A 20,782-nucleotide genomic window follows, 5' to 3' on the forward strand; every position below is an offset into this window, starting at 1 on the left:
GATACTTGATCAGTCTGACAATATAAACATGCAAGGATCCTGATCATGTTAGGTGACATGAGCCTTAGCCTCAACTCTGTCTTCAGGAAGAACTTGAGCAATTTTTGTTTGAAGGTATTTGAGGTGGTCAAGATAACCACACCCATGTTAAAGAACCATTCCCCATACAAACCCGTTAACACTTGAATGAGTTTCGCACTGAGATGGTGCAAACTTGGCAGTAGTACTTTCTTTACCATTATTGCTTTGTGCCCATGACTTGACATGCAAATCATAGGAGAGTAATGGGTATTCTTTTACAGTCTCACACACACACACACACATTTACATATATTTAGATCCATTTATAAATAGACTGAACAGGACAACAGTGTGTAGGAAGTTGGCTCTGTATGTGCTATTTCAAAGTAAGGAATAGCATGCACAGAGTCCAAGGGTTCCCCTTAGAGGTAAAATAGTGGTAAAAATAGATAATACTAATGCTCTATTTTGTGGTAGTGTGGTCGAGCAGTAGGCTTATCCAAGGAGTAGTGTTAAGCATTTGTTGTACATACACATAGACAATAAATGAGGTACACACACTCAGAGACAAATCCAGCCAATAGGTTTTGTTATAGAAAAATATCTTTTCTTAGTTTATTTTAAGAACCACAGGTTCAAATTCTACATGTAATATCTCATTCGAAAGGTATTGCAGGTAAGTACTTTAGGAACTTCAAATCATCAAAATTGCATGTATACTTTTCAAGTTATTCACAAATAGCTGTTTTAAAAGTGGACACTTAGTGCAATTTTCACAGTTCCTAGGGGAGGTAAGTATTTGTTAGGTTAACCAGGTAAGTAAGACACTTACAGGGTTCAGTTCTTGGTCCAAGGTAGCCCACCGTTGGGGGTTCAGAGCAACCCCAAAGTCACCACACCAGCAGCTCAGGGCCGGTCAGGTGCAGAGTTCAAAGTGGTGCCCAAAACACATAGGCTAGAATGGAGAGAAGGGGGTGCCCCGGTTCCGGTCTGTTTGCAGGTAAGTACCCGCGTCTTCGGAGGGCAGACCAGGGGGGTTTTGTAGGGCACCGGGGGGGACACAAGTCCACACAGAAATTTCACCCTCAGCGGCGCGGGGGCGGCCGGGTGCAGTGTAGAAACAAGCGTCGGGTTTGTAATGGAAGTCAATGGGAGATCTCGGGATCTCTTCAGCGCTGCAGGCAGGCAAGGGGGGGGTTCCTCGGGGAAACCTCCACTTGGGCAAGGGAGAGGGACTCCTGGGGGTCACTCCTCCAGTGAAAGTTCGGTCCTTCAGGTCCTGGGGGCTGCGGGTGCAGGGTCTCTCCCAGGTGTCGGGACTTAGGATTCAAAGAGTCGCGGTCAGGGGAAGCCTCGGGATTCCCTCTGCAGGCGGCGCTGTGGGGGCTCAGGGGGGACAGGTTTTGGTACTCACAGTATCAGAGTAGTCCTGGGGTCCCTCCTGAGGTGTCGGATCTCCACCAGCCGAGTCGGGGTCGCCGGGTGCAGTGTTGCAAGTCTCACGCTTCTTGCGGGGAGCTTGCAGGGTTCTTTAAAGCTGCTGGAAACAAAGTTGCAGCTTTTCTTGGAGCAGGTCCGCTGTCCTCGGGAGTTTCTTGTCTTTTCGAAGCAGGGGCAGTCCTCAGAGGATGTCGAGGTCGCTGGTCCCTTTGGAAGGCGTCGCTGGAGCAGGATCTTTGGAAGGCAGGAGACAGGCCGGTGAGTTTCTGGAGCCAAGGCAGTTGTTGTCTTCTGGTCTTCCGCTGCAGGGGTTTTCAGCTGGGCAGTCCTTCTTCTGGTAGTTGCAGGAATCTAATTTTCTAGGGTTCAGGGTAGCCCTTAAATACTAAATTTAAGGGCGTGTTTAGGTCTGGGGGGTTAGTAGCCAATGGCTACTAGCCCTGAGGGTGGGTACACCCTCTTTGTGCCTCCTCCCAAGGGGAGGGGGTCACAATCCTAACCCTATTGGGGGAATCCTCCATCTGCAAGATGGAGGATTTCTAAAAGTCAGAGTCACCTCAGCTCAGGACACCTTAGGGGCTGTCCTGACTGGCCAGTGACTCCTCCTTGTTTTTCTCATTATTTTCTCCGGCCTTGCCGCCAAAAGTGGGGCCTGGCCGGAGGGGGCGGGCAACTCCACTAGCTGGAGTGTCCTGCTGGGTTGGCACAAAGGAGGTGAGCCTTTGAGGCTCACCGCCAGGTGTGACAATTCCTGCCTGGGGGAGGTGTTAGCATCTCCACCCAGTGCAGGCTTTGTTACTGGCCTCAGAGTGACAAAGGCACTCTCCCCATGGGGCCAGCAACATGTCTCGGTTTGTGGCAGGCTGCTAAAACTAGTCAGCCTACACAGATAGTCGGTTAAGTTTCAGGGGGCACCTCTAAGGTGCCCTCTGTGGTGTATTTTACAATAAAATGTACACTGGCATCAGTGTGCATTTATTGTGCTGAGAAGTTTGATACCAAACTTCCCAGTTTTCAGTGTAGCCATTATGGTGCTGTGGAGTTCGTGTTTGACAGACTCCCAGACCATATACTCTTATGGCTACCCTGCACTTACAATGTCTAAGGTTTTGTTTAGACACTGTAGGGGTACCATGCTCATGCACTGGTACCCTCACCTATGGTATAGTGCACCCTGCCTTAGGGCTGTAAGGCCTGCTAGAGGGGTGTCTTACCTATACTGCATAGGCAGTGAGAGGTTGGCATGGCACCCTGAGGGGAGTGCCATGTCGACTTACTCGTTTTGTCCTCACTAGCACACACAAGCTGGCAAGCAGTGTGTCTGTGCTGAGTGAGAGGTCTCCAGGGTGGCATAAGACATGCTGCAGCCCTTAGAGACCTTCCTTGGCATCAGGGCCCTTGGTACTAGAAGTACCAGTTACAAGGGACTTATCTGGATGCCAGGGTCTGCCAATTGTGGATACAAAAGTACAGGTTAGGGAAAGAACACTGGTGCTGGGGCCTGGTTAGCAGGCCTCAGCACACTTTCAATTGTAAACATAGCATCAGCAAAGGCAAAAAGTCAGGGGGCAACCATGCCAAGGAGGCATTTCCTTACACAGTGTTATAGAATATCGCTGGTGATTTAGACGCCTATCACTACACTAGTAAAACGGCAAGCTTCAGCAGAATCAATATCCACTTATTTTAAGAACTTTTTCCATTTGCATGTCTACGTTTTCTGTGGTTCTGGTATTTGTAGTTAACAATTCTTACTGTTCTCCTGGACAGCCCAAGCAAATATTGTGGGTGCATAAGCAAGGTGTTTGGCACATTGGCCAGGAACTAATGCTCTTTGCAATGTCAACTCAGCTAAACTGTAATAACCTGAGTAATCGTGATATGGGATGTCCGTTGAGCAGATGTGGGTTGTATGTTTAATATAGGGTTGGTTAGAGTAAACATATAGGGATTAAGGAAACCCGAACACAGATTATTTGTATCCTACTTTATATTATTAAATGTTTAAATGTGCTAACTTTATTTTTTACCCTATTTAATGTTATTCTTTTTGTTCCATTTCCCTCTTATGAAATGTATCTAAAAAAAGCCAGGATCCATTTTTTTTTTTCACATTGTGACAACTGAGGAACTACACAAGTCATAAAATAAAGGGTCATACACACTACTCCAGTCACATATGGTATTTTCTGGGAATAACTCAGCAGAGGCAGTATTTATCAGAGAGTTGGTACAAGACAACGCTACAGAAGATCAAAGTAAATACAAGTGAGATCTGAGGAACAGAAGGGAGAACGAATTGAAAAACATTAGAGAGCGACTTGGATGTATTAGTTTGATCGGTGAGAATATCAAGGATTCCTTCATTGTGGGGGGAGATTTTCAATGGAAAAATACCTCTGGTTCTTCAACTCCAATATGCTAAATACATAGGGAATCGCACATAAAAACTGCTAGAGAAATTATGAAAACAGAATGATGAACTAACCCAAATACTGGTCTGTTCAAAAACCTTAGGCAAAGAATTAATAGAGGCCACCTAAAAAGTTCATATTCTTATTCAGAAAACAAGCAACCCAAATACATACTCCAAATATTAGTAGCAATGCAGGATAGAAACTGCTAGCAGAGATCAGGATATGGAAAAAAAATCATGTAAGCAAGTATCTTTTTTTGAGATACAATTGATGCCTTAAAACGGAGTTGCAAATGCTGTATAATAGCCCATGCTGTCCCTTAAAATTAATAAACACAAAAATGGGTTGTGAGGACTACTAGAAATGGGCAGTATATACACCAAAAAAGCATGTTCTGCTTCTACATGAAACTAGATGCTTTTCTAGGAGGCTGGAAAGCATTATAAATACACTTCATAGCCATAAAGTAGGAGGCTGATAGATGTCATGGCAAAGACTAGCAACAATCTTTCCAAAGTGATCTTCTACTGACTTTTAGTTTACAAGAATAATTATGCGACAAGCACTTAGCCCTCGGGGGCTGATTTGAAGCAGAAACACAACTTTGTGACCTTCACATTTAAATCCTGCTGAAAATTGTTTCACACCACACAACGTTAATTTTTCGCGGGAACTATTGTTCCAAAACGTACTCTCCTATGCCTGCACCTACAAGATCCTCCTCTAAATAGACTGACAGATGATCCATAAATTATGAGATTGCTCACCACCCAGCACAAGACATTACTCACTCAATAACAAAGCATGGAAACTAAAGCTTATTTATACACACCAACGTCCACTCCACAACACAGTACAGGAGCCTTGCTCAAAAGATAAAAAAGGTGTCAGAGATTGGATGAATTACAGCTCAAAATGTAGAATAAGTTGCCAGATGCGTATTCCAAGGTCAAAAATGTTCTGACTGGCTGACAGGAATCACTGTACACACACACTGCACTGATTAAAACTTATAACAAGAGCGAGCATGGAAGAAGAGTGTGTAGTTCCAATAACCGGGATGACTTCCTAGAACAGTATACTTAAGAAATAAACCACACTGCCCATGAACCAGAGGATGCGTCCGAGTTAGAGCCAAAGGTGGAAGATTTCCATTATACCCATCAGATGGAGTGCAGGACAGGTGTGAGTGGGTGAACTTTTATTTTGTTGTAGATTAAAGCCATAACATTTGTTTAATGAGACACTTCCTGCCCTGCCTGTTGATCTAGGTATTTAACCACTCTGAGAAGATGGTAGAGAATAACAGAGTTCCAGCAGTAGAAGGATGGTTGGAGATAGTGCCTATCAAACCTTGACTGCTCACAACTTTCACACAAAAAATAAAAAATAAAACAAGAAAAAACGCTCAGTAAAATAAAATTTAGAAATACGATGTAAGAAAACTACATCATGCTTATAAAATGTAAAATCAGAATGGAACAAAGCATGTGCACATTTTTATAAACAAAATTAGCTTCACTGGTTACCTTTATTGTCTTTGACTGAAGTCTCAAACCATTTAAGGTGTTAATTGCTCTTTCAGCATCTTTTGCATGAAGATAGTTCACAAACCCATATCCAAGACTGTGCCCTGTAAGGGAAAAATTAACAAATTAATAGATTGGCACAAGCTGTCCACCTACTCGGATGCATGAATAGAAGTGTGTGAAAAAAAAGGACAGTATTAAAACCCCTCAAAGACATGGATTAGAGAGAGCACTAACAGTATATTCCAAAGCAATGTTGACCAAGAGCATGACAGTCTAAATCTAAAAGAAACCATAAAAATAACAAGAAAGAAACATTTAATAAATTAAGATATCAATAAGGTACAAATTAAATTAGCAGTAACACTGTCCCATGTCAAATTTGACTCAGGACCACAAGAAGATCTAGTCATATAAGTGGTGTGTGAAGACGTGATGCGTTGCGTATACTAGTAAGCACATTCCAAATGAAAAGATTGACACTTGCCTATTTCAGGGCACTTACTAAAACGGTAAATCCACCTCTAGAAGCAGATGCACCACAAAAAACAAGCAAGAGCTTAGAAAAGCAACGAAAACAAAAGTTTAATAAAAATCTGCAAATGAGATAAATTGAAAATGTCAGCTACTTTATTCCAGGAAATACGAAGGGCAAACGTAGTTAAACTGAGTGACTGACAAGACTACGTAATATCTGAGGATATGAGTTGGTGAAAAACCTGAAATTTATGGGGTTTCCAGACAATGAATGTTGGTGGGTAAATGACACCCAAGCTTCAGTAATTCACTGTATCACGAACCTATATAACTCATCGTAGGTTTAAGTTATAGTTTTTCTCGTGTGCACAAAGACAAATTCTCTGTCCAGCACATAAGCCCTCAGTCCCTCAAACACAGCAGCAGAGTGAATACTGACAGGACAAGGAATGTGATAGTAGAAAAAAAACTGTCATACAAAGTATGTGTGTCAGAATAGGAGTTCAATGATTAAGACATAGAAGAAATTATTACTTATATTCTAACAATCAGTATGGTGCTTTAAGTGTTGTAGATTGTTTTAGAGACCTTTAATATGTCAGCCCTATAAAAATTACATCAACTCCCATGTATCCAATCGTTACACGTAGCATTCCCTTAAATAGGGGGATATTGTCTATACATATAACTGTGGATGTAAGCTATTTGCTGGTATAAGCGCACAGTTGTAGATATTTAGTCAACTTTAGCAACAAGAAAATAGCATCAGGTGCATGAACAGCTTCATTTACATATATCCTTAATCACATTTATCGGTGTACTGAAATATCCTATCTTACATTGTTACACATTATCGTATCATTCCAGCATGCACGTTTTCTTTGAATGCGGGTGACGGCCATCTTATGTTAATGTACAACTTTACACTCTGATATTATTAGCAGACAGGCCATACCAACATCCTATTCTACTATAAGCCCACTGGCAAAAATTCCTCAGCGTCTACAAACACTTAGCCTTTCTTTCATGCAGGGTGGTTTACCACATGATTTGGCTTCAAGTGCCAGTAAATGTGTGTCACACATCATCGTTACCAGTCATCATCACCAGTTTATTTAACTTAGCCAATGTGGTAATTTCTGTAATAGGTCAATTCAGCAAGTCCTAAATCCTCAATCAAATCTGGGGATGCTGAAGCCTTCCACTATATGACTATGTGCCTCTTAATCAGTACCAATGCTAAGTCCACAAACCTGTGTTAACTGCTTGTCTTTTTTGATTTGACCATGAATCCTAGTAGACACTAATGGCTCACCCACCATTATTTCCACTGTTATGTCCACTATTACCTCTAAAGCACTGCTGCAGCGTATGAAACAAGTCCACCACAGACTGATAACTCAGGAAGTTCATACAAGCACCTTTAAATGTGTGACATAAATGCTTCGGGGTAAGATAGATCTTGTGTACCCAATTAAACTGAGCATATTTCAGTCTTCAGTTCTATACAACTCCTATGTATACACTCTTTAGCAGATGCCCACTACCCGTTAGTAATTTCTCTATCAACATTTTGAGATCTTCTAGTCCTCAGGTCCAAATGCCCATCTTCTTGATATTCTGCTAATGCAACAAACAGTGATGTCACTGCCTTTTTACCACTGCAATAAGAGGTGCAACGCGTTTTATGTAGTGGGCTCTTGCCCCCACGTTTTACATAGTATAACTGTCATAGCATTATATAAGAAACTGGCTGGTGCCAAACCCTTACGACTTTTTTGGAATGTGAGGAGTATTCTGCGCTTCTTACAAGTTCCCCACTGTCATCACTCCACCCTCCACGCAGATTCTCTTGCCATGTATGGCAGCCAATTTTCTGTCTACTAAGGATCACAAGTCAAAGGGCATGGGAACGACTTTCAACAACACTTGACAATGCCAGCCAATTTGTTAAACATGCGGGATTCAGGATGTTCACCAATCCACCCACCAACATCCTTCCCCCCTCCTCCCGAACCTCCTGCTATTGGCCAAAGGAGCTATAAAGTCAGAGTATAACTCAATCTGGAGTCATTATATAGGGGTATGAACCTTTCTCAGAGCCACCCTCTTTCATCCTGAACCCCATCTCAGGTCAGATAAGACAAAATGTAGTTTCTTAAAGAAGCATAGAATATTTTACAGATAGTCAAATGATTAAAGTGTTTGCCAATCCCAGTTTCTAGATGCAACAATTAACAAAAAGTATCTTGTACCAAGGCTTGCAGGGTTTGCTTCCTGAAACTAGAGCAAGTATGTGCAAATCCTTTCCATTTATCTTCATAACATCCCCGGTCTTTGGTTCAAAGGCCTCCTTAACAATTTGCATTTATTGTTAGAGAAGCTGGGGATCTCCAGACCCCAAGACTTCAGGGGGCCAACAGGCAAGGTTCAAAGCCCTGAAGCAAGTGTTCCAGTGGACAGATATTCCGTGAGGAGGACTGAGTGTAGAGGCAGATTTTTGTTGAGGAACAGACTTATTCAGTAGTAGTGAGTACCATGCTGCCTCATCCAAGAGTGTATTTGAGAGTGAGTCTCATGGGTGCCTATCTTATTTTCTTATCTGCATTGGGTATCAGTGAGAGAGGAGGAAAAGGAAGAAGTCTCAGCCAAGTTCTTCTACAGGGCGTTACACAGGGATTGCAGTTATCTGGAGGAGGAGCTGACATTTTGCATTCTCTTTAGTGGCACCTCAGTCAATAGACCAGTACTTTCTCTCAGTTAAAAGAATGACTGGGCGTTCCACTCCCATTCATGTGTTTGTTGACGTGGCCTGCTGAGACGGTCTCCAAATTTCTTGTCTATAGTTGGGAGATCGCTATTGTAAGGACTTTGTCGAATGACTCTATGCTGGATTTCCTTCACTGGTATGGTTTATTGCGGCAAGTGTTTATCCCCGTTTTTTTTTTATTTTATTTTTAAAGTAATATATTGCTTGGGCAAATTAGTATTGTTAACCATAGTGTAAAATTCTCTCAACTGCCTTTCATTCCATTGCACTGATATGCAGACCCTGTTGCATAAAAGAAAATTGGCTCTGGATCATCAGTTGACCCAGACGTGCTCCCAGACACTAGAAGTCTGTGTGGATGTTTACTTATGACTGATGGCCGAGGAATGGCCTTTCCCAGCAATACAGTCCTGATATTTCACCACAAGTCTGTTCTGAACTACGATCTCGAGCAACATTAAATCCTCCCAATGGCTACACATTTGTGACCTCTATCAAGCACGGGACTGACTGTAGAGAGTACATATGCGACTGTGCATTTGGTTATTCTACAATGCAAAGCACCATCATTCACAACAATGCCATTCTTATTGTAATAATGGCGCCATGTCCCCATTGATGTTTTAAAACTGGTTCTATGGTTCCATTTCTCCTTTTTGAAGCAATGCCTATACTTCCTCTTGCAGCAGACTTTGGTGGTACTGGCTGGTTTGGCAGTATGGTAGAATTATGGGGTGGGTTGGAATGAAACTCCAGGCAAAATCCATTGACAACGATTGAAAAGTATCCACTTGTTTGAGGATCTCTCTGTGCTGGGGAGATACAACCATAATCATTAAGGACATTGCTTTAAGGCTGTATGTTACTGTAAGGGGGGGTGGGGGAGAACAACTTTTGGTGGCACCGAGACCGCTGTGGCCTTTGAACCATTGACTTTGCAGCTCAAGTTTTAAGGCCCCCATTTATTTGGCTGTTTCGATTTATTTCTAACAGAGTCCAGCCGAGTGACAAAAAAATGCTTTTGACCAAAAACATCCAATGTGTTGCTGATTTCTGATCAGAATCCTCAGGCATGCTATCGGAGGAAAGAAATGGTTTCTTACCTGTAACTCCAGTTCTCTCGTAGGGGTATTTCCATGATAGTCATAAGCACTGAATAGTTCCGCGCGCCTGCGGGGACCCCGGAGCACTGTTGTGTAGTATATTCTTAAGTGCAATCATCAGCTCCTTGACAAAAAGGTCTGTGAAAAACACTTAAGAATAACAATGTGCAGCCTATGTGAACAGCTACACAGGCCAAATTGTTAGAAGAAAAAAACAGTTGTAGTGTAAATTTCACGTTTAAACCTCTATTTATTCTATAAATACATAAATAAATACATTCTCATATTTTATTTACACCTCTCATGAGAATAAAACAATGTAGGGCAGTGTAGCCCATAGGCTGCCATTATACAGAATGAAAATAGAGCTGTGCCTTTAAGAAAGTAAAGTCTTCCTGTTTCCCATCATGCACAGCAAAAGGCAGTTGCCTCAGTTCTTTTTTGGAGGCTATTAACCTGACATGAAGAAAAAACAAAACATTTGTTGGAGTACCAACCTCCATAATATTCATGTTCTATGTCAACTCCACCGGGGAGGAGGGAGGGTTGCTTATGACTATCATGGAAATACCCCTACGAGAGAACTGGAGTTACAGGTAAGAAACCATTTCTTCTCTCGTAGGGGATTTCCATGTATAGTCATAAGCACTGAATAGAGTAGCAAGCCCATCCCCATAACCGCGGTGGAGTAGATATAAGAATACTGAGAAAAACATGAATCATGCAAACAAATTCTTGAGCAAAGCCTGCCCAACCTGAGCATCTGCCCTAGCGTCTGTATCAAGGCAGTAATGCTTAGTAAAGGTATGGACCGACCTCCAAGTGGCAGCCTTGCATATTTCTGCCAAAGGGACATTTCTCATCAAGGCTACAGTAGCTGCTTTCCCTCTGGTAGAGTGGGCTTTTGGCCTACCACCAAGGGATTTGTTTGCTAACTGATAACATAACATTATACATGAAACAATCCACCTGGATAAAGATTGTTTAGATGTACCCAAACCTGTTCTGATTGGGCCATAGTTAATAAAAAGCTGTTGTGATTTTCGTAAGCTTTTTGTCCTGTCCAAGTAAAATTTCAATACTCTCTTTACATCCAGAGAGTGCAGAGTTCTCTCAGCAGGAGTAGCTGGATTCTGAAAGAAAGTCGGTAATGAAATTGTTTGGTTCACATGGAAGTCGGAGACTACCTTAGGTAAAAATTTTGGATGAGTTCTCATTACCACTTTTGCAGAATGAAAAACCGTGTAGGGTTCCTGAGCGCAAAGGGCCTGGATTTCGCTGACCCTACGCGCTGAAGTGATTGCCACCAGAAAAGCAGCTTTCCATGTGAGATGTTGCAGCAATGCCTTATGTATTGGCTCGAATGGCGGCAGCATCAGACGTGATAAGACAACGTTCAGTTCCCATGGAGGAGAAGGCTTTCTAATGGGGGGAAAAACCTTCTTTAAACCTTCTAGGAAATCCTTAATAATCGGAATCCGAAAAAAGGAAGTTTGTGAAGGACTCTTTCTGTATGCTGTGACAGCCGCCAAGTGAACTTTTATTGACGACAGTTGTAAGCCCGATTTTGCCAAACTTAACAAGTATGGCAGGATAGATTGTTCTCCACAGGAAACCGGGTCAATGTTGTTGTGTAAACACCAAATGCAGAATCTCTTCCACTTGCTTGCATAGGCTGATCGTGTGGAAGGGCGCTTTGCTTCCTTCAGAATTTCCATACAATCCTGAGGTAGGTTCAAGTGTCCATATTGCACTAGCTCAGGAGCCATGCTGCCAAACTCAACGATGAGGGGTTGGGATGAGATATCTGCCCTCTGAACTTCGTGAGAAGGTCCGGACGATATGGTAGCCTGATGTGTGGTTTGAGTGACCGGTGAAGAAGGTCTGGGAACCACCACTGGCGTGGCCACTCCGGAGCAATTAGGATCATTTTGGTCTGAACATTGGACAGCTTCTGGAGGACCGCCGGAATCAGGGGAAGCGGTGGAAAGGCGTAAAGAAATGCTCCTGACCAGCTTATCCACAGGGCATTCCCCAGTGTCCCTGGATGGTAATATCTGGAGGCGAAGTTTTGGCATTTTTTGTTTTCTGGGGTTGCGAATAGGTCTGTAGAGGGGGTACCCCAGAGTGCGAAAATGGAATGAACGACGTCGTCGTGTAGTACCCATTCGTGGTTCTCGTCCATTACCCGACTGAGGGCATCCGCTTGAACATTCTGGATGCCGGGCAGGTGAGTTGCCACTAGTGACAGGTTCCTGGCTAGAAGCCAATGCCAGATTGTCTGAGCCTCTCTGGATAAAATTCTGGACCTGGTGCCTCCTTGTTTGTTCACGTAGTACATAGTGGCCACGTTGTCTGTCTGGAGAAGGAGAGTTTCCGTTCTCAGAGAGGGAAGGAAGGCTTTGAGCGCAAGGTGGACTGCGCGAAGTTCCAGCAGGTTGATGTGATAGAGACTCTCTCTCTGTGACCACTCGCCTTGGACTCGAAGATGTTCCATGTGCGCCCCCCATCCGATCAGTGACGCATCTGTTACGATGGTTTGAGATGGGGGCCGTTGTTGGAACGGAATCCCCACCAAGAGATTGCTGGGTAAACACCACCACTTGAGGGATTGTAGGGTGTGAGGAGAAAGAAGGACTTTGTTCTCCCAATCGTCCCTCAGTTGACACCACTGATCCTCCAGGTTTTCCTGCAATGGTCTCATATGGAGGCGAGCATTGGGAACCAGATGGATACAAGACGCCATCGAGCCCAGTAGAGAAGCTATTATTCTTGCAGTGGCTTGAGGTCTTTCCTGCAGTTGTTTGCACTTCTGGAGAATCGATAACCGTCGTTCCTCCGAAGGAAACACCTTTCCTAGCCTGGTATCTACAATGGCCCCTAAGTAATGCAACCTCTGAACAGGTGTTGCTGTAGATTTCAGGAGATTGACTTGAAGACCAAGTTTTTGCAGCAGTTGTAGAGTCCATTCGAAATGTTGCTGTGTCTCGAGACAACTGGAGGCCTTTATGAGCCAATCGTCTAGATAGGGGTAGACGAATATTCGCTGTTTCCTCAAGTGGGCGGCTACTACCGCCATGCATTTGGAAAAAGTTCTTGGCGCTGATTTTAGGCCGAAAGGTAGAACTGCAAATTGGTAATGGCGTTTTCCGACAGTGAACCTTAGGAATTTTCGATGTTTCTTGGTTACTGGGATGTGAAAGTAAGCGTCGCAAAGATCTATCGCACATAGCCAGTCGCCCTGACGTAGATGTGGATAAATTTGGTGTAAGGCTAACATCCTGAATTTTTCTTTGCGAATCCATTTGTTTGCTGTCCTCAGATCTAAGATGGGACGAAACTCTTGTTTGTCTTTTTTCGGTACAAGGAAATATCTCGAATAAATCCCCTTCCCTTGCTGGCTGATGGGAACGGGTTCTATGGCTCTTTTTTGCAATAGGATATTGACCTCTAACTGTAGAGCTTCGAGATGGCGGTTGGCTGTTTTGGGTGGAACAGATGGTGGAGGACTGGTGAATCTGAGAGCGTAACCATGTCTCACAATATTCAATACCCAGGCGTCTGTTGTGATGCGTAGCCACTCGTCCAGATGATTTGAGATACTTCCCCCTACCGGAGTGGATAACGGAGGAGGGGGAAGCAAAGATTCAGGGCTTAGACGTGGGAGCCTGTCGAGTTGCCTGAGTTTGAGGTGTTGAACGACCCCTTGTCGACCTTCGCTGAGTAGAGAAACCCCTTTGATACTGCTGTTGTTGCTGTTGCTGGGGGCGCGAAGACATCCAGTGTGGCGACTGATACCGGTGGGTGAAAAGTCGTCGTTGATATGGCCGGAAAACCTTCCTTTGTTCTTTCGGTCTTTCCATCCCTACCGCTTTCAAGGTATCTAGTTCAGCTTTCATTCTAGCCATCTCGTCATCGGCATGAGAACCGAACAAGGTGGAGCCCGAGAAAGGCAGGTTTTGTATTCTCTGCTGCGCTTCAGGTTTGAGTGATGTAAGTCTCAACCATGCATGCCTTCTGAGCGCTATCCCGTGTGCATAATTGTGTGCGGATAGCACCGAAGAGTCAGCTGCAGCACTTATAATTTGGTTAGACACCATGGATCCCTCACCCACGACCTCCAGGAAATCTTCCCTTTTATCCTTAGGAAGATGTTCCGCAAACTGTATTAAAGAGTCCCAGAGGGCACGATCGTACCGCCCTAATAACGCAGTAGCGCTGGCTGCCTTCATCGTGACGGCTGCAGTAGAGCATACTTTTCGTCCTGCAGCATCTATCTTTCTGCTCTCTTTATCTGGAGGTGAAGAAGAAGATGGTGAGGTTGAATGCAGTTTCTTTGCCGCTACTATGACCACCGAATCAGGAACTGGGTCCGACCTCAAGAATAGAGGATCTTGTTCTGGTGGACGATATTTTTTAATAAGTCTGGAAGGAGCAGACTTTGTTGCGGCCGGTGCAAGGAAAATATCCATTGCTGGTTCAAGGAGACCTGGAACCAGTGGAAGCAAAGGTCTGGAAGATGTCCTGTGATGCAAGGTCTCGAAGATCACTGACGTCGATGGGGCAGGTACCGCCAGCGGGATGTTCAGCTTGGTTGCCCCTCGTACTAAGACCTCCTGGAACGTATTCACATCATCTATGGGGGACACTCTCGGGGACGGTGAGTCCGATAGGGTTGGAGAGTAGTCCCGTGTAGACGAAGAAGAACGCCTGTGATGTGAATGCTGAGATCTCTGTGGGTCATGACGGTGTCGAGAGGAAGAAGAGCGTCTAGAGGAATGTCCCGAACGTCTTACAGACCGCGTTGGAGTCCTCAAAACAGACTCTACAGGCGGAGCCGGAAGAGGCGCCGTAGGTGTTACCGGCGTCTGTGGCAATGGTGATTGTCGAGGAGAGAGTTGTGGAGACGCTGGAAGGAGGATGATTGAAGCCGAGGATTCTGAGGTTGTATAAACCCTCCTAGGTCTTTTTGATTGTCTCGACGTCGACACACTCCTCGACGTCGAAGTACGGTGACGGCGAGTGTCCTTCGCCGTCGATTCTTCTCGCCGTTGAGAATCTCTCGACGACGACCCTCGACGTCGCCGTGATGACGGTGAACGTCTACGACGTCGAGCACCCCTCGACGTTGATCGATCTCGCCGTTTCGACGGCGAACCGGATTCAGATCTCCTCGACGTGGAACGTCCTCGCCGTGTCGACGGTGACCCAGATCTCGACGGCGAAAGTCCACGCCGTCTCGACGGCGAAATCGTCGTCGACGGCGAGCGATGTCTCTTTCTCGCCGGCGAACCACTCCTCGACGGCGAGCATGTTGGCGCCGTTCCTTGCCTCGACGTCGACGCCCTCGACGTCGTCGGAGACCTGTGCCGTTTTTGAGCCGGTCTGGTCGGAGTTATAGAGGAACCAGTGTGAGCCCTGGTAGAAGACTGACCTTCTCCTCGCTCTGTGGTAGAATGACCACTTTTCCTCCTGTCCTCTTTCGCCTGGAGTCGGATCTTCTCCCTGTCACGAAGGGTCCTTCTGGAGAAGGTTTTGCAGATGTCACACGACTCCGGTTTGTGGCTGGATGGAAGGCAAATTATGCAGACCCGATGTGGATCTGTTTTGGCCTTTTTTCTGCCACAAGAAGGACATTTGTCAAACAGTGAAGGCATTTCTGAAGTAGAAAAACCTCAAAATTCTGTCAGAATCTAACAGAAAAAAGCAGAAAATTATCACTCAATGTTAAAAACGTCGAGCGAAAATGAAATTCAAAAGATTTTAAATGAATTTCTGTCACAAAAGGATTTTGTGAGGTAGAGCTCAATGCTTCAGGGTCCTGTCAGAAAGGAGCCGGAAAAAAGAACTGAGGCAACTGCCTTTTGCTGTGCATGATGGGAAACAGGAAGACTTTACTTTCTTAAAGGCACAGCTCTATTTTCATTCTGTATAATGGCAGCCTATGGGCTACACTGCCCTACATTGTTTTATTCTCATGAGAGGTGTAAATAAAATATGAGAATGTATTTATTTATGTATTTATAGAATAAATAGAGGTTTAAACGTGAAATTTACACTACAACTGTTTTTTTCTTCTAACAATTTGGCCTGTGTAGCTGTTCACATAGGCTGCACATTGTTATTCTTAAGTGTTTTTCACAGACCTTTTTGTCAAGGAGCTGATGATTGCACTTAAGAATATACTACACAACAGTGCTCCGGGGTCCCCGCAGGCGCGCGGAACTATTCAGTGCTTATGACTATACATGGAAATCCCCTACGAGAGAAATACTAGTGTTAATTTCTCTGAAAGCAGTGTCAGATGAGTCTAGTGCACTTCAGAATCGTATTAGACAGGATTTTCTATCCCTTCCTTGAAATTTGTACGTCTCTTGGTATATTAGCTGTTCGTTACTTCCAATAGCTGACTGAGTTGGGTATGTTCATAGCTACCCTTTTCCTACCAGAGTTGATAGTAAACAAAACAAGCATTTTCAATGCAACGGGTCTCGCATTTGCTCGAGTTAGAGCTATTGGCGCTTTCCAGAAACCAAAAAAATGCAGCGCAATCGCACTATGAAAAATGCAGCGCGATTGTGCTGCGTGGAAGATAAACAGATAAAGTTGTCCAGACCCCAAGCTGAAAACAGAGCCTGGTATGTTTTTAGTAGTTTACGGGTGCTGTGTAGATGGGCTAAACACCGGAAAAGGCATGACGTATGCATGCCTTTCACAAATGAAAGCAAGCGGATTTTAAAAGGCAAGCCCACGAACCAATGTAAGTGACTGACGTGACATGGGTGTGGTTTGAAGCCCAAAAAGAAAATTACAGAATGGACGGAGCGCTTTGCACTCTCCCATAACAAGGGTGGGTGGGGGCAGGATAAGTGATCATGTAAAGGTGACTAGGGAAACCGCACGAGAAGAGAAGAGAACAACGTGCACTTTCATGGAGCGTTTACAGAAAATGAAAAAGTGTTTCCTCAATACAAGCAAAGTCGACAGAGGAAGGATACAAGTAAACTAATGGTAATGTAAGACAAAAATAATCATGTGTAGGACAAACTTGAGCAAAGCCCCAAAATCTGAAGCAGAGAAGGGAGATATAAAACAGTGCCCATAATCATAAGCATTGGACAGACCCAACACCCACTATGTTTTATTTTTTTATTTTTTTTATAAACAATAGTCTGGCTAACAGACAGGTAAACCGGTCTGTAGCAGAGACCTAAAATGGTTATGCCAGTGGTGCTTTTATGTACAATGGCACATATTTCTCTCCCACATTTTCCAAACAGTGCTTGTAGGTAAAGATAACATTTTCCCCAGTGCTGACTGCTGACTTAACTTGTATCCAGATGCAACTTTTTTTTCTCATTTGTATATCATCTATTTTGCTTCTTTAATATCATTTTAATCATATCGTAAGGCCTTGCATTTAAAATTAACTATTACTATAAAGACACCAGATTATTTAAGAATTCCTCCTCTGCTACTTGTTTGGATGTGAAGTGCAGCATGCAAGCACCTGTGCTATGCTTTACCATAACCACTAACAATGCACAGAAAGTAAAAAAAAAAACCTGGAGGTAAAATTAAGAAAACCATTAACATGCAAAAAAAAGTTCACTACTCTGAATTGTTTGCAAAAGAATTAAAAAAAAAAAAAAAAAAAGACAACCACACAAATACACTGCCAATTACCAACATTCCTGCAGAATGGATAGACTGCTACAGCTATTCCAAGCTGAAAACCTTTTATTAGAGTCCTATTTCAAATAACCTTTAAGGGCTCTGGTACACATCAGAAAGGAAACGTTGCTCGCTACCGATTCTTAATTACAATAGATAGTACACTTAAAAGCCAATCTTTTTGAAAATAATTGTCGATTAGGAGCGTGTGGCATCTGTGGTAATAACATCTGCCATGTTTCATCTTGGTTAGGTGAGAATGCCAATGAATCCACTTTGTAAGCCATTGTTCAAAAGTTGAAGAAAAGTAATTAAAAAGATAGTGATGTTATTATACATTAGAAATAAGATAAAATGTAAAAATGTGATGATATTCGATGTAATGCTTCAAAACACATTAAAAGTATTTTCGGCAACATAAAACTTTACTTCAAAGGTTAAAAAAAAAAAAAAAAAAAAAACACATTACAACTGAACCTGTCTTAAACTGGTCTGTTTAACCATCTTTATTAGCCCTTTACAAATACGAAAGAAAAAAAAAAACTAAGCTGCAGCCTTAAGGAAGAAATTTGACAATGTCACTTTTGCAAGCACCGTGCCCCAGAGCTCAAATTGCAGCAATCCAGTGATAACTAGTTGCCGGTTCATTTTGACAGAAAAAAATCCAATGACAGCTGCTAATAACTTTTGCCACGTTACCCTGCCACATGGCTTCACTACGGAGGTAGATGGATGTTAATTATTTCATTGTATAAGAAAGAAAAATACCAGGTTCTTACCTGTAACCACAGTTTTCTTGTAGGGGAATCGCCACTAAAGTCATAAGCACTGAATAGTCCTGCCCACGTGCTGGGACCCAGAGGCATTTCTTCACAATCTCTCAAGTGTAATGTTCACCTCTTCCAGAAGGCCTGCAGTCACTTAAGAGAAAATTATTATTATGCAGCCTATAGGTGTAGGCTACAATAGCCCAATTCTTCATCTTAGAGTCAAAAAAGGAGGCCAAGAGAATTATATATGTATATAATGTCATTGAGGTTTGGTAAAACAGGATAAATGCCTTTCATAAATTTCTTTTTTTTAAAGGAGTGGAGAGATAAAGTAAAACAGGACAGTGTAGCCACATAGGCTGTCAGTATATGGGTTAAAATAAAGAGACTGTGCCTTTAAGGATCCAGGACCACCAGTATCCCATCATGCTCAGCAGGTGAGAGTTGCTTCAGTTTTTTGATAGAATGCATGTATGAGATATATGTACGTGTCCACTCCACCAGGAGGAGGGGTTGCTTAGGACTTCAATGGAGATTCCACTATGAGAGAACTGGAATTGCATGTAAGAAACTGGTTGTAGGGGGATCTCCATGGAGTCATAAGCACTGAATAGAGTAGCAAACCCATCACTACTAAAGGAGGTGCAGAAGACAAGGGAACGAGACAGCCCAATTTAAGCTAACAAATTTCTGAGTGAGGTCTGTCCTACTTCATCCGAGGCCAGAGAGTAGTGCTGTGTGAATGTGTTAACAGATCTTCCCATGGGTGCTTTGCAAAACTCCAGTATGGGGATAGTCCTCAAAGTCGCAGTAGCCGCTTTACCTCTAGTCGAGTGAACTTTTGGTCTACCCGTTAGTGTCTTCTTAGCTTTTTGATAGCACAACAGGATACAGGAAACCATCTACAGTGGGATGGACTGTTTAGATGTGGCTAACTCTGTATGGACTTGCCCACAACTGATGAACAGTTGGTTGATCTGCGGATGCCACGTGTCTTATCGAAGTAGAATTTCAAAACTCTCCTCACATCCAGGGAGTGAAGAGTCCTCTCAGCTTGAGTAGAGGAATTCTGAAGGAAAGTCGGCAACAAGAAAGTCTGATTGACATGGAAAACGGAAATAACCTTAGGAAGGAATTTTCGTTATCACTTTGTTAGAGTGGAAGACTGGGCATGGTTTGTCAACGCATAGTGCCTGGATCTCACCAACCTGTGGGCTGATGTTATAAGCTACCAGGAAAGCTGTTTTCCAAGAAACATGTTACAGGGAAGCCTTGTAAATTGGTTCTAAAGGTACCTGCATACAGCATGTTAAGCTCCCAAGGAGGTGAAGGATGCCCAATGAGATGGAAAACCTTCAACCAGTCCAGAAAATCCTTTATTACTGCAACTTTGAAAAACGAAATTTGTGAAGGACATTTTTTGACACAGTAAGAGCTGCGAGGTGAATCTTTATGGAAGAGAATTGAAAGCCAGACTTAGCCAAGTGTAGCAGGTATGGAAGAAAAACAATCTTGTCAAGTTGTAGGGTTCACGTTTTTGGAGAACACCAAATGCAAAATCTTTTTCACTTGAAGGCATATCGGAACGGGTGAAAGGCCACTTAGCCTCCTTAAGGATCTCCATGCAGTCTTGTGGCAAGTTTAAATGTCCATAGTGCCAAACTCAAAGAGGGGAGATTAGGGTGAATCATCTGACCTCCCAATTTCTTTTGAAGATCCGGTCTGCATAGCAGCTTGAGATGTGGACGCTCTGACCAGTAAAATAGGTCTGTGAACCACCATTGACATGGCCACTCTGGAGATATGATCATCATCATCTAGGCTCTCAGTGGGACAGCTTCATTAAGACTGCTGGTAGCAGGGGAATCGTCAGAAAGGTGGAAAGAAATTTGCCGGACCAGTCAAGCCTTAGGGCATTCCCGAGTGTCTCTGGTTGGAAATAACTTGAGGCAAAGTCGCATGATTTTTTGTTTTCTGCGGTGGCGAACAAGTCGATGGTTGGAAAGATCCACAGCTGGAAGAGGTTTTGTACGATGTCGTCGTGCAAGATAGATTTGTGATGTTCTTCCAAAACTCTGCCGAGTGCTTCCGCCTGAGCATTGTGGACACATGGGAGGTGAGTTGCTGTGATGTTGAGGTTCTGGCTAGGAGTCACTTCCAAATTGCCTGGGCTTCGTCTCAAAATGCAGGATTGGGTAGTGAAAGGCCCGAGTGCTAGGTGAACTGTGCAGAGCTCTAGGAGATTGATGATAGGTCATTGCTCTCTGAGACCACATGCCTTGAATCTGAAGGGGACTCATGTGAGCTCCCCATTCTAATGGTGATGCATCAGGCACTATGGTTTGAGAGGGGACCTGTTGGTGGAACAGCATCCCTTGTGGGAAATTAACTGCAGAGCACAACCTTTTCAGGGACTGTTTGGCGTGAAGGGACAGCTAGATCTGGTCCTCACAGTTGCCCATTAGTTGGGTCCCACTGGTCCTCAAGCCATTCTTGAAGAGGCCGCCTGTGGAGGCAAGTATTTGGAGTGCAGAAGTTGCAGGAGGCCATCAAACCAAGAAGAGAGGACACTGCCCTCACT

General features: G+C 43.7%; 1 protein-coding gene across 1 annotated transcript in view; it reads right to left on the reverse strand.

Annotated features, from left to right (window-relative positions):
• Nucleotides 1-20,782, reverse strand: part of ELAVL1 (ELAV like RNA binding protein 1) — a 250,650-nt gene that overhangs the window by 150,433 nt on the left and 79,435 nt on the right. Inside the window, exon 4 of the mRNA XM_069216526.1 lies at nucleotides 5,408-5,511. Within this exon, the coding sequence (XP_069072627.1) occupies nucleotides 5,408-5,511 (104 nt within the window). The remainder of the gene's footprint in view (nucleotides 1-5,407; nucleotides 5,512-20,782) is intronic.

This window comes from Pleurodeles waltl, chromosome 12 (genome assembly GCF_031143425.1).
Source record: "Pleurodeles waltl isolate 20211129_DDA chromosome 12, aPleWal1.hap1.20221129, whole genome shotgun sequence".
In the NCBI taxonomy this organism is placed as follows: Eukaryota; Metazoa; Chordata; class Amphibia; order Caudata; family Salamandridae; genus Pleurodeles; species Pleurodeles waltl.